Source organism: Narcine bancroftii, chromosome 14, assembly GCF_036971445.1.
Source record: "Narcine bancroftii isolate sNarBan1 chromosome 14, sNarBan1.hap1, whole genome shotgun sequence".
NCBI lineage: Eukaryota > Metazoa > Chordata > Chondrichthyes > Torpediniformes > Narcinidae > Narcine > Narcine bancroftii.
Genome location: NC_091482.1, coordinates 49,580,549 through 49,593,993, shown reverse-complemented (window position 1 = coordinate 49,593,993; position 13,445 = coordinate 49,580,549). Strand labels below are relative to the sequence as shown.

General features: G+C 44.2%; 1 protein-coding gene across 1 annotated transcript in view; it reads left to right on the top strand.

Moving 5' to 3' along the window:
• Positions 1–13,149, top strand: part of LOC138749343 (transmembrane channel-like protein 3) — a 43,079-nt gene extending 29,930 nt beyond the window's left edge. Inside the window, exons 16-23 of the mRNA XM_069910552.1 lie at positions 3,398–3,526; positions 5,176–5,286; positions 5,373–5,498; positions 7,778–7,856; positions 7,967–8,009; positions 9,585–9,846; positions 10,863–10,934; positions 12,091–13,149. Of these exons, the coding sequence (XP_069766653.1) occupies positions 3,398–3,526; positions 5,176–5,286; positions 5,373–5,498; positions 7,778–7,856; positions 7,967–8,009; positions 9,585–9,846; positions 10,863–10,934; positions 12,091–12,928 (1,660 nt within the window). The 3' untranslated portion in view covers positions 12,929–13,149. The remainder of the gene's footprint in view (positions 1–3,397; positions 3,527–5,175; positions 5,287–5,372; positions 5,499–7,777; positions 7,857–7,966; positions 8,010–9,584; positions 9,847–10,862; positions 10,935–12,090) is intronic.
• Positions 13,150–13,445: the final 296 nt, after the last annotated feature.

Genomic DNA, 13,445 nt, shown 5'->3' with positions numbered 1-13,445 from the left:
CGAGCTTAAAAGTTGGGTCAAAACTTGAGAACTTGGTGTGAGTCTGGAAAGTCGAAGAAGGAAAATGAAATGGAGGCTTACGGGAATAAGTTAAGTGAATTTAATCAACAAGAGACCATTTCCTTACTTTGCCCATTCAATAGGTTGATGGTTGACCCATCTTCATCTCTGATCCATGTCACCCTTAAGCAAACAGTACTGTTCAATGTAGTTGATCAACAGTCATGAAATCACGTGGAATGAGTCATTTTTAAAAGATTTTGTGCACTTAGCCACTAGAGTTGGAATAGAACTCGGGACTCATGATGGGGTCCTGACGTGCTCTGGCATCTGGGTGGCATGGAACTGTTTGCATTTGGTCAGCAATTGGCCAAAGCCAACACCAGCAAAGCACTTCCACTTTGGCACAGGCTGCTCTCGAAAGCCATCTGCAGCAGAGATCTTTCTGAACTTTAAATGTGTTGCCTGAGAGAAAGAGGCATCCTTCGAAATGGTTCCATCCACATGGAAGGTGCATCCAAAACATTTAGGTTAATTTTTTCCCCCCCAATAAATGATGTTGAGTTTTGCCTTCCATTAGACCATAAGGCATAGGAGCAGAAATAGCCCACTCAGCCCATCGAGTCTGCCCCACCATTTAATCATGAGCTATTCCATCTTCCCACTCTACCCCACTGGCTGGCCTTCTCCCCATAAACTGTGGGGACCTGGCTAGTCAAGAACCTATCAATCTCAGCCTTCAATATGCCCAGTGACCTGACCTCTACAACCGCCTGTGGCAACCAATTTCACAGAGTTACTACCCTCTGGATGAATAAATTCCTACACTTCTCTGTACTAAGCGGATGGCATTCAATCCTGAAGTTGAGCCCTCTTATTCTTGACTCCCCTACCATGGGAAAAAAGGCTTTCTACATCGACTCTCTCCATGCCTTTCAACGTTCAAAATGTTTCAATGAGATCCCACTTCATTCTCCTAAATTCCAACGAATACAGTCCAAGAGTTGTCAAATTTGCCCATTTGATAGCCCTTTTATTGCCAGAATCATCCTAGTGAACTGCTTTCGAGCACTCTCCAACATCAATACATCTTTTCTTAAATGAGGAGCCCAAAATATATCAAACTCCAAGTTGTAGTGGAATAGTCGTCAAGTGCTGCTGAAGTACTTCCGGCTCTTGGTCAGTCCCCATGAAGTACTTCCTGCTCTTGGTCAGTCCCCGTGAAGTACTTCCTGCTCTTGGTCAGTCCCCGTGAAGTACTTCCTGCTCTTGGTCAGTCCCCGTGAAGTACTTCCTGCTCTTGGTCAGTCCCCATGAAGTACTTCCTGCTCTTGGTCAGTCCCCGTGAAGTACTTCCTGCTCTTGGTCAGTCCCCGTGAAGTACTTCCGGCTCTTGGTCAGTCCCCGTGAAGTACTTCCGGCTCTTGGTCATTCCCCGTGAAGTACTTCCGGCTCTTGTTCAGTCCCCGTGAAGTACTTCCGGCTCTTGGTCAGTCCCCGTGAAGTACTTCCTGCTCTTGGTCAGTCCCCGTGAAGTACTTCCGGCTCTTGGTCAGTCCCCGTGAAGTACTTCCGGCTCTTGGTCAGTCCCCGTGAAGTACTTCCGGCTCTTGGTCAGTCCCCGTGAAGTACTTCCGGCTCTTGGTCAGTCCCCGTGAAGTACTTCCGGCTCTTGGTCAGTCCCCGTGAAGTACTTCCGGCTCTTGGTCAGTCCCCGTGAAGTACTTCCGGCTCTTGGTCAGTCCCCGTGAAGTACTTCCGGCTCTTGGTCAGTCCCCGTGAAGTACTTCCGGCTCTTGGTCAGTCCCCGTGAAGTACTTCCGGCTCTTGGTCAGTCCCCGTGAAGTACTTCCGGCTCTTGGTCAGTCCCCGTGAAGTACTTCCGGCTCTTGGTCAGTCCCCGTGAAGTACTTCCGGCTCTTGGTCAGTCCCCGTGAAGTACTTCCTGCTCTTGGTCAGTCCCCATGAAGTACTTCCTGCTCTGGTCAGTCCCCATGAAGTACTTCCTGCTCTTGGTCAGTCCCCAAACTATCCCTTGTGTCTGATAGCAGTTCCCGGCCAATTGAATCATTGACCATCAGCGAAGGGACTTTGCTTCACTTTTAAGGCTTCCTTCCCTAACTTCACCTGAGATTTTTTTTTAATTTAGACATACAGCACGGTAACAGGTCACTTTGGCCCATGATTCCATTCTGCCCATTTACACCCAATTAACCTGCCCTCCCAGTATGTTGAGAACAGTGGAAGGAAACCAGAATCTCTGGGGAAAACCCACATAAGTGCGGGGAGAAACTCCTCACAGACATCATGGGATACAAACCCTGATCCCAATCGCTGGTGCTGTAAAGCCGTTGTGTTAACCGCTACACCAACCGTGCCCCCCTAATCCCTTGGTAGAAGTTGTTTTCCTCTTGACTTGCTGCTTTTGTGTATCTCCTGCATCCTTTGATATAATGTACTCAGTACTTTCATTCATCATTAATATGGATAATAAATAGCTTAAAACTCCTGAACTCTCCTCCATGATGTCCCACGTCACATTTGACAAGCTGAAGTGATAGATTTACGCCTCCCTGCTTCCTCTCAATTAACCAATTTCTATCCATACTAATATATTATAATGAGCCTTGTGCAATAACCATGCACCTTCTCAGATGCATTTTGGAAATCCAAATGTACTCTCTGGATCCTCATTGATTATTGTTCTAATTACGTGCTTCAAGGCCTCCTTGAAGTCTGTCAAACAAGATTTCTCTTTCATGGATCCCTTCTCAGTCTACTTTACTGAATTGGAGGTCAATCCCCAGAAGCGGCAGAGAGGATCACTGGAGTCTCCCTCCCCCTCCCATTGACGTGATCTACCTAGATCATTGTCTGAAGAGGGTGTTAAAAAATTACTGACCAGCCCGCACGCACACTGCTTCCGGTGGGAAAGAGGTACAGGAGGATCAGAGCCAGCACCACCTGGCTGAGGAAATGCTTCTTCACACAGGCAGCGAGAATGGCAAAAGACTGAAGGGACTTCTCACACTACCTATCTGAGTCTCTCACATTTCCAAAACAAAATTTATTTATCTGCATATGCGTATTGTTTTTCTGTTTGTGTGTTATGTCTGGTTGTCTGTCTGTGTGTTTTGCACTGAGGACCGGAGAACGCTGTTCCATCGAGTTGTACTTGTACAATCGGATGACAATAAACTTGAATTTATTATTTCCTGAAATTTGATACCAGCAATATCTCAAAGAAAGATGATTCCTTTCCCCCCTCCCTTCCTTGAGCAATGATCATGAATTGTAAAATATTTCTCTTTGCAGATAATGATTGAGCTCATGTAAATTTCTAGCATCAATATCAAGCATTTGATTTTATTCTTTTTTTTAAACATTCAATCATTAGGATGGGAGCTTTCTTCTCGCCATGCCTTCCGGCATTCAATGTTCTCAAACTGATTGGCCTGATGTATTTAAGGAGTTGGGCAGTGTTGACGTGCAACGTTCCACACCAGCAAGTATTCCGCGCTTCAAGGTCAGTCCTTTGCACGTAGCTCCACAATCAATGCAAGTTCATTGTGATATATGGAGTTACTCCTAATTCTGTTGAATTTTAAGCATCCAGGAAACACCACAACACTGTGGCACTTTGTGATCAATCAGATTGCAATGAATGTTAATGTAAACTCCCCCATTAAAATTACTTTATTTTCATTATCTCCATAATATTTTTCAACTGTGTTTCTTCCTCCTCTGATCAAAAGAGTGGAAGTGAAAGCTTGTGATTCAATTCACCTGAGTCTTCATGAACATTTTCTGGTGACATTTTACTGCTGGAATCAATTGGTGCAAAACAGTGGAGAACAACTTTTTTCTTTCCACTCACATCCCACTTTAAGTATTCCCTATGCTTAGATGCTCTGTGATTAGTAAGGGATTGCTTAAGGTGGAATGTGGATGGAAAGAAAAAAAGTTTGAAAACCAGTGTTTGAATTGTACCTAATTGACTCGTTATGTGGACAGTTTCAGAACTCCAAAGGAAATGGGCCAATGGCAATTTTTCTCAAGCCAAATAGTTCAGTAACAATTGGGTCGAGAGCAGTTGTTCTCAATCTTCCCTTCCCACTCATTTAGTCTCCCATTTTATTGTGATTGCATATTTTAAATTCTGAGATACAGCACCTTGCAGCCCATGAGCCTGTACTGCCCAAAAAAACCTTTATGACCACCTACTAACCCCCGTACAACTTTAAATCATGGGAGGAAACCAGAGCATCTGGTGAAAAGCCACGCAGATAGAGGGAGAGCATTCAATCTCCTTACAGACAGGGCCGGATTCGAACCCCTATCGCCAACCCTGTAATAGCTCTGACTGCTATACCAACCGTGCTGCCCCTCATTTCATTATTTTATCTCTTTACCTCCACCCCTATCAGAATCAAGGCATCTGCTGGTGGGGGTAAAATAAAATCACATGGTTAGTCATTAGTCATGGGAAAAAAAATCGAGAATCTAATCCATCCAAGCCTGACTCTTTAAAAATGTCTGCTGTTGAAGGGTAGGTAAACAACAAAATTGATATCAATACTGACTGTGGATCATTGTCCCCTGTGTATTGGTTTTGGACAACAGAAAATCCTATACTTGACATAGAATCTATCAACCTTTGTTCTGTCCTTCAACTCTGAGCTTCTTGTCCAAGACAGATAGGCTACAATGTTCTACAGTCGGTATTGATATCAAGCATTCCTAATTCTTACCAGAACGAAGACTGAAGACCAGGTAATTAAACAAGTATTAACTGTTTCCCACTTGCTGACAAGGCTCGTGGAGATGAGTTCATTGACACCATCCTCCCAGTTTGAAGGCCTCAGCCCTGTTCAGTGAAGAACTGGATGCAGAATGACCTGTCAATTGAGACTGATGTGAGCCCCCTTGCACTGTCGTTCAACGCGCACTGTCGTTCAACGCGCACTGTCGTTCAACGCGCACTGTCGTTCAACGCGCACTGTCGTTCAACGCGCACTGTCGTTCAACGCGCACTGTCGTTCAACGCGCACTGTCGTTCAACGCGCACTGTGTTCAACGCGCACTGCTATTGAGGTACTCCGTGCAGTGCCTGCATGTTGTTATCCCAAGATTCAATCAGTCGTGCAAACTGAGGAGGTGTTTTTTTTCTACCAGGTCTAACAACTTCTACCTTGCCATGACCTTGTTCATGCTGTTCCTATGTATGCTGCCCACTGTCTTCGCTATAGCAAGGTACAGACCATCTCCGAGCTGTGGGCCTTTCAGGTAATATACTTTAAAATCATCTCATTCCCAAAATGAATACCTTTCAGGGTCCTATTAATTCAGATTTGGAATTTATTTTTGAACAGCGGCCAGGATAAAATTTATGACATTGTGTCAGAGACAATAGTGAATGACTTCCCCGGCTGGTTCAACACTGTGATGGGTTACGTCACCAGTCCTGTGGTCGTTCTACCTGCTCTGTTGCTGCTCTTGTAAGTAGAGCCATTCCTGCTGTATCCGGGCCTCACTCAGGATTTTTAAGCTTCCTTGAATTTATTGAGTAATGAAGCAAAAGTGGAATTAACAAGCGCCAAGGGAGGATTAATGGAAGCAATCTATTACAATTTAACATTTGCAGTTTCTATGATGTAATTGTCCAGCAATAGACAGGAAAAGAGTAGGAGATGCTTGGCTTTCTCTTGTATGTAATAACATATAAAATAGGAGCAGGAGGAGGCCATCTGGCCCATTGAGCCTGTTGCACCAGTCAATAAAATCAGGGCTGATCTGGCTGTGGATTCAGCTCCATTTCCCCATAACCCTTAATTTTCATATTCTTCCAATTTCAATTCATCTGTCTTCTTGCGTTCGGCGAAGCAGTCTCTACTGCCTCCTTGGGCAGAGAATTCTACAGAATCACCATTTTCTGGGAGAAGCATTTTCCCCCTGATTTTCCCATTTATAATCTACTCCCCTGCATCCTGAGGCTATGTTCCCTAGTTCTAGACTCGCCTCACAGTAAAAATGAAATCCCTGCATCTATTCCTTACATAATTGTGTCCATTTCTGTAAGATCGTCTCTCATTCTTCTAAACTCAATTGAATATAATCCTTGGCTACTCCATTCTCTCCTTATAACGAATTCATTTCTAGAATTAACCTAATCAAGCTGGTGAAAAGTTCAGTAGGTTGGACTGTTCCAAGGATTTTACACTTGTGCAATAATCGTGAAATACAGCAGCCTTTGAGCATAGGAAATCTAATGGGCAGTTCATGCACAGTAAGGTTCCACAGATAGCAATAAAACAAATAACCAGGTCACTTAGATCAGTGGTTTTCAAACCTCTGCTTTCCACTCACATACCTCCTTAAGTAATCCCTTACTAATCACAGAGTACCTACGGTATGGATGTTGAGGTGCACTTAGATGGTTAGGTGTACTTGTAGAATAATTATAGACTAAGATATGAGAGGGGAGATGGGGGCCCCAAACTAATATTGCCAACAGTACAGCATGCCCATGGAATTGCACACTCAGGTCAGTTCCTGATTGGGTCTCAAGGACCCTGAAGCTCATTTTACAGCATTTCATGTGATTTATTTTGGTCAAATTAAATTTTAATTACAGGAAGTACTAATTAGTGCCATGATTGTGTGTGTATATTAAAATTAAACCAGCATTTTGTTAAATTTTTCATCAGGACATTAATGTTTGTTGCCCCATTTACTCAAGGCATGAATAAAATGTTTCATCTACCATGGAAACAGACCATTAACTCCAGGCCAATCTTACTAACCCCTTCTTTTAAAATGTATCCCAAAGTCCAAGCAATTCAATAATAGCCTCTCCACTATCTCTGACAGTGTATTTCACTCTCTGTGTATAAATGTCCCCCCACCCCCAGGGTCAAATATCCTCAAAATCTCTTGCCTCTTTCCCTAAATACAAGTCCAATTCATCCCTAACATCCATACTCAAAGCAAGACCAATACAACTTGTTGCTGATGCCAATCCAAGACCGAGGCTCACTTGATCGCTCCATGATCAATATTTCCAACGTTTTTAACCAAGACTAGCTCAAAGCTCCCCTTCACCAGGTTTGCCTTTCACTCCTCATGCCAAAAATTTGTTCAATCAATGAAAAGTCTTGATTTATTGTCATGCATTAAAAAAAATTTCCTTTGTCCAGTAAAGGGCAAAAATATCCTAATGCCAACGTCCAACTACTCACTACCATTGCTCAGTAGAGCAAAGTATGCCCAATATTCTCAACAACTAGCCATGAGCAATTTTAAGTTTAAATTTAGACATATAGCATGGTAACAGGCCATTTTGGCCCATGGGTTCATGCCGCTCAATTTACACCCCATTAACCTACACACCCGGTACTTTTTGAATGGTGGGAGAAAACCGGAGCCCGGGGGAAAACCCACGGGGTGGTGGGGGGGGGGGGGGGGTGGAGACGTACAAGCAACTTACATACGGCGCAGGAATCGAACCCCAGTCCAGTCCCGATCGCTGGTGCTCTAAAGGCGTTGTGCTAACTGCTATGCCAACTGTACCGCCCACTGTCCCATATGATCAGAACCCATTTAATGCAACCCATTACTGAGTCACGCTTTGAACTTCTTATGACAAATACTGGTACATGCAATGTATCCATACTACAAATCTATGGAAGAGTTAATACTTGTAACACTTGATGTAACTTCAGTCAACTTTTGCTACATGTCCATTTTGATTCATTGAATAGTTCCTTTCTTCTTCTAGTATGCTGATTTATTATCTCCAATCAATTGCCCGCTCACTAAAGTTTACCAACAATCAACTCAGGATGCAGCTCCAAGTCGTGCGTACAATATATTTGATTATTGAAATGTGTGACATGCACTTATATGATTGTTGTCATAACAACAGAGAAGAATCATTAATATTCTGGTGGGGTTTTTTCTGTGGCAGGAAAGGACTGAGGATAAGAAGAAAGTATTTCAGATGGTAGCAGGTAGGAAAACCTCTTCTGTTATCGCCGATAAATTGTCACATTATTCGAAAAAATTTAACTTATTTCTATTAACTTACTTAACCCCCTTTCTAATTCTAAGCAAACAAGTGTGTAATTTTGTGTAAGTTTAGAAAAGTTCTTTGGTTCACAGTCCAATCTCACTTCTCTTCCCTCCAAGTTCACTGGTTGCAGGCAATTTTTAAACTATGCACAGAGTTTAACATTTAGAAAGTTCACCACATTTTGGTGCTTGGTTACCACTCAGGAAGGTTCTTCTTGGTTTTCAGAGAGAGAGATTTGTTGTTAGTTGGATACACACTGATTCCTTCCAATCAGCCACGTCTGTGTCTTGCTGAAGAAACTTGCCCCATTAGGGTTTTCCAGATGATAACCTCTTTCTTTCAGGTCACCACAGAGTTCCTTTTTGTTTTCCTTATTTCAAGTGAAACATTAGACAGCCAGTTCTCTCCTCTTGTATGGACCACAAGGGCTTTGACCAGGTTGAACTAAGAACTCACAACCCATCTTCAAATGGAGTTTTTCCACAAGCTTGTCAGCTTGCCTTTTTCCAGTCCCAGCTGCTGCTGCCGACTGTAAAACTGTAGAACTCTCTCTCACTCAAAGAAAAGCCTGTTTTACTCTCTCGAAACCACATGATCCCTTTGGAACAGCAAACTGCCCTCAGTTAGCCTGCGGCTCTGGACCTAATCCTCCGAATTCTTTCATCTGTTGCTTTTCAAAACAACAATCCATTAGTGAAGTCTCTTGGGTACTCCCCAAAGCTTTTGCAAAGACACTCAGAGCGGGACTGTCTGGCTTTAATGGTATTTTAAATGAGATCTGTTTTGAAGTGCTTGTATGTGACCTACACTAAAAAACCTGCCACAATTTACCTCCCAAAAATATATCTTCATACAATATAAAACACAACATAATCTGTCACACTCTACTAAACCCAATGCAAAAATACCTTTACTGGGAATTATATCCAGTGTAAAAATTGAGCTGAAATCAAGTTTCGTAGTGAACTCATTCATTTGTCAAGTTGTAAAATTTTCCACCATGTTTAAATGTAACTCAATAATACAGAGGCAGAGAAATGTAGTAAAAACACAAATGCTGGAGGAACCTGGCTGGTCTTGGAGTGTCCATAAAGATATATTGCTGACATTTCGGGCCTGAGCCCTTCTTCAAGGAATAAGCAAATGACCAGAAAGGTCAGAAGAGAGAGAATAATGCAGGCTGGGGGGAGGAGTCCAGACCCACAAAAGGTATTAATTGGATGTGATAAGGGAAGAGGTGAGAATTGATTTTGGCTCTGTGAAAGGTGACAGAGGGGGAGAGACAGACAGAGCTGGGAACCATGTGGATACCAGCTCCGGCTCCAAGCCTCCCCACCAGGAACACTCTTCAAAAGCAGAGAAATGTGTCATGTTTTTGACTAGATTTGGGATTGAAGCTTCTGCGAGCAGGAGAATTGTTTGTCATTTTTCAGCATTGTGTCAAGTACAAATCATTTCTCATCAAACTGACCACACTTGGAGGATTAGTATTTTTTTTGTTGTTGTGTAACAGCAAGGTTCCAGCATGTGGAGGAAGGCAGCAAGAAAACAGAACATGAAAGTGATGTCACCAGCCAGGAATCCTCCATTCAGTCGTCACCCCGGAGGAATGGGAGCATCATGAACATTGACGCCCCACTCAGTGGGGGGAGTCACATCCAGAGCATTTCGCATCAGGTGGCACATCCCGCCAATTCTTCTCGGGTTATTGATCCAGCACAGAACCCATCGGCTGCAGCTGCCCAGAAGCACAGGACAGAGCACGGCCCCCAAAGGTCAGAACATCCTCTCTAAACTGCTGGAAATACTATAGATCCCCCCCCCAAAAAAAATGCATTTTGCCACAAGGAGATGAGAAATCTTGTGGCTTCAACTCCGATTTTGTTGGGTATCTTTGGCCCCTTTCTCGGAGAGGTAGAAATGAAATGAGGCTGGAGAGCAGTGAGGCAGTGGGCACACCGTTAGACTGCAGATACTGGGAGCTGAAGCTAAACACGATCTGCTGGAAGAATTCAGCGGGTCAAGCCACATCAACAGAGAAAAATATTGGTTGGGGTTTTGAGCTGAATTCCTTTGAAGGGGTTTCCTTTAGGCAGCATCACAGAGAGCACGGCGCTAGTACAGGGCCAGTGATTTAGGTTCCAACTTGGTGCCGTCTGTCAGGAGTTTGAATGTTTTGCCCTGGCGCTCATTCCCTCACTCCCTCCCAAAAACAAACATTGGGTGTAGTTGGATGGCATGAGTCTCAATGGCAGGAATCAGCTTCTACCATGTTGTAAATGAAGTGTAAAAAGGTGGGGGGAGAGAAGAGAGGGAGGAAGAAAGGGGAAGGGACAGGGACAGGCTCATGCATAAGAGATAATATGTGGATTCAGGTGGGAGGGAAGAAGAGAAAGCTGAGAAGTGATGGGGAGAGGACAAAGGATAGCTCTGTGGTAGGAGAAGGAAGAGAAGGGGGTGGAGATTTGGAGACAGGGTGAGGGAGGGTTAACAGAAATTGGAGGTCTATGTTAAATGCCGTTTGGTTGGAGAGTGCCCAGACAGAATATAACATAAGGTGTTCTCCGTCCAATTTGCAGCTGGTCTTGGTTTGGCAGTGCATGAGACCGTGGATAGACGTGTCGGTATGGGAAACCTCGACCACCACCTCTGCAGATTTTCTTGTTTAACTGGCTCACATCAACCCTTTTTATGGTGCAACCCCACATGAAAGCCAGCTCAAGGTGGGGGGGGGGGGAGAAGAAAAAGGCTAATTTACCTTTTATGGTGATGGCCTATAATGCGGTTCCAGCATTGCCTTTATGGAGGGCAGAGACAGGAGTCATCTTCCAGAGCTGAGGGAGGCGCCGCCCATCACCATGATGTGAAGCTTGCGCACCAGCAAATGAAAAATTAATATAGACATTCCCTCCCACGCAAAACGTTAGCCATCCTATGATTAATGAACCTTTAGAGCAGTGGTTCTCAACCTTTTTCTTTTCATTCATATCCCACTTTAAGTAATCCCTATGCCATTAGTAAGGGATTGCTTAAGGTGGTATGTGAGTGGAAAGAAAAAGTTTGAAAACTATTGTTTGAATCGTCCCTCATTGACTCGTTATGTGCACGGTTTCATACTCCAAAAGAAATGGGCCAATGACAATTTTTCTCAAGCCAAATATTTCAGTAACAATTGGGACAAGAGCAGCCATTCTCAACCTTCCCTTCCCACCCACATCCCACCTTAAGCAATCTCTTGCTAATCACAGAGCACCGATGGCATAGAGATTACTTCAAGTGCTTTAAAATTTTTAATCTGTACCATTCCTGAAAGCGTTTATCTAAAACAGAAGGCGGGAATAGATTGTTATCCTTAATAGGAGTAGCCAGAGAAAAACCAAAACATTTTTTAAATTGAGCCCATATTCCCAATCTTATTCTCATTATTGGATTATGTGTTCAATTTAGAAAATGAAAAGGGCTGACGACATCATAGTGATGTCATTGGCCCTCCCCTTTGCAGCTGCTTTTAGCAGCATTCATTTCAGGGAGGAGATGAAGCAACTACACGCCACGTTTAAGTCCCCCCCCCCCCTGCCCCAACCCCACCCCAGCTGATGGAAACTGGAGCGTATTCCAGCAGTCCATCTGCCTCTGGACCTTTTTATGGAGGTAAGTGCAGTGGTGTAAAGACGGAGAATCTGTCTTTCAATTCACTTTTTTTTCCTCTAAAAGATTATGTTTTAGTACAGACAGGGAAGGGTAATTTACAGCCTCATCCTGTGAAAGAATAAGAGTTCAAATACGCTTGTCGAAATAGTCTGCATTGTAATTCTTACCAGTCTCCAAACATTAAATGACATTGTGGAATCAAGGCTCACTAGCAATTTTACTTGAGAAAAGGCAAGTCCTGGAAGATTTATTGGAGAGAATGACACCGTTAAAATAGTTTAATGATAAACAAAATCACATGTTTGAGATGAAATCTCCACTGGTGACCTCTCAGTGGCTCTGACTTCATTGTTTATCTTTCCTTTTAGGCATCCGGATGCCGTGCCAGGAGCCATAAGTGGCTTCAACAGAGCAAAACCATCTTCCAGCCGAGTGTCCAAATTGCCCGAGCATATTCGTTTGGACGTCCCATACAGGAAATGTGTCAGACCACTGGGCTACTCACCTGCAGCAGGTCCCCCGCAGACTATTCTAGGCCGCAGGGTTCACACAGCCCATTACATTCTTGTCAACGAGCGCGAATCGAGGAAGAGATTAATGCATCCGACTGGCCGTGTCCCGAAGCATTACAAGGTGGCTGAGTCCAGGGAGATAGTGCAAATGTTGCCAAGAAACGTGAAGAAGTATGTAACATATAATGCACAAAGGGCAAGTTCACAGATCCACTTCAGTGAAGGGGAGGACGAAGAGGACATGGAACAAACGTCCTTCATCGGGTCACCTCGTCCCCATTCGCTGTCTGATCTCCACCAGCCAACTCGCTTCTACATTGGCGACAGCAAGGACAGCCGCTTGTTGATCGGAAAGGACCTGGCCCATGTTCAATACAAGTCGTGCAATGAGGAGGCCGAGTCACCACAAGATGATGCTGCTCCTGGGACTTCGAGCAGCCAAGAGCCGGGAGCCATCAGCCAGAGCAGCGGAGCTCGCGTCAAATGGAAAGGCCAGCAGAGAGCAGATCAGTCACTGACAGAATCAGACTCGAGCAGCGATCATCAAAACAGCAGCACTGACCAGTACATTCAGGTCATTCACAGTAAGAAGTACCTGAAATCTTCCAATGACAAACTCAGCCGGCCCAAGTCAAGACCAAATATTGACCTAAGTGTGGCAGAGGCCAAGGATCTGATATGTTCAAATGTTTAGAGCAACACCTTTGTTTACATATATGGTCAAGAGACATTGGGCATTAGAGAGGAAGTAAAAACAATGCTGGAGAAACTCAACAGATCAGACAGTGAACTTTATGTAGCAAAGATAAAGACACATAACCAACGCTTTGGGCTTGAGCCCTTCATCAAGGTGTGGAAAAATGTAGACAGGCACCTGAATAAAATGGTGGAGGGGGAGGAGCACAGACCCACAGGCAGGAGGTAATAGGTGGATAAGGGAGGGAGGGCTCACCAGCAAACAAAGGGAGGGGGGGATGGCTCTGAATGGAGAGGGAAGGGGTGGCGAGCTGGAGGAAGGGAACAGGAAATGGTTTAGCAGAAACCAGAGAAGTCGATGTTAATGGCATTCCATTGGAGAGTCCCCAGATGGAATATTAGGTGTAGCACCTCCAATTTATGGGTGTCCTTGGTTTGATAGTGCCTGAGGCCATGAACAGGTGATATTAGATGGGTTGTACAAGTGATGTTGGTGGAAAAGTGGATAAGTGAGA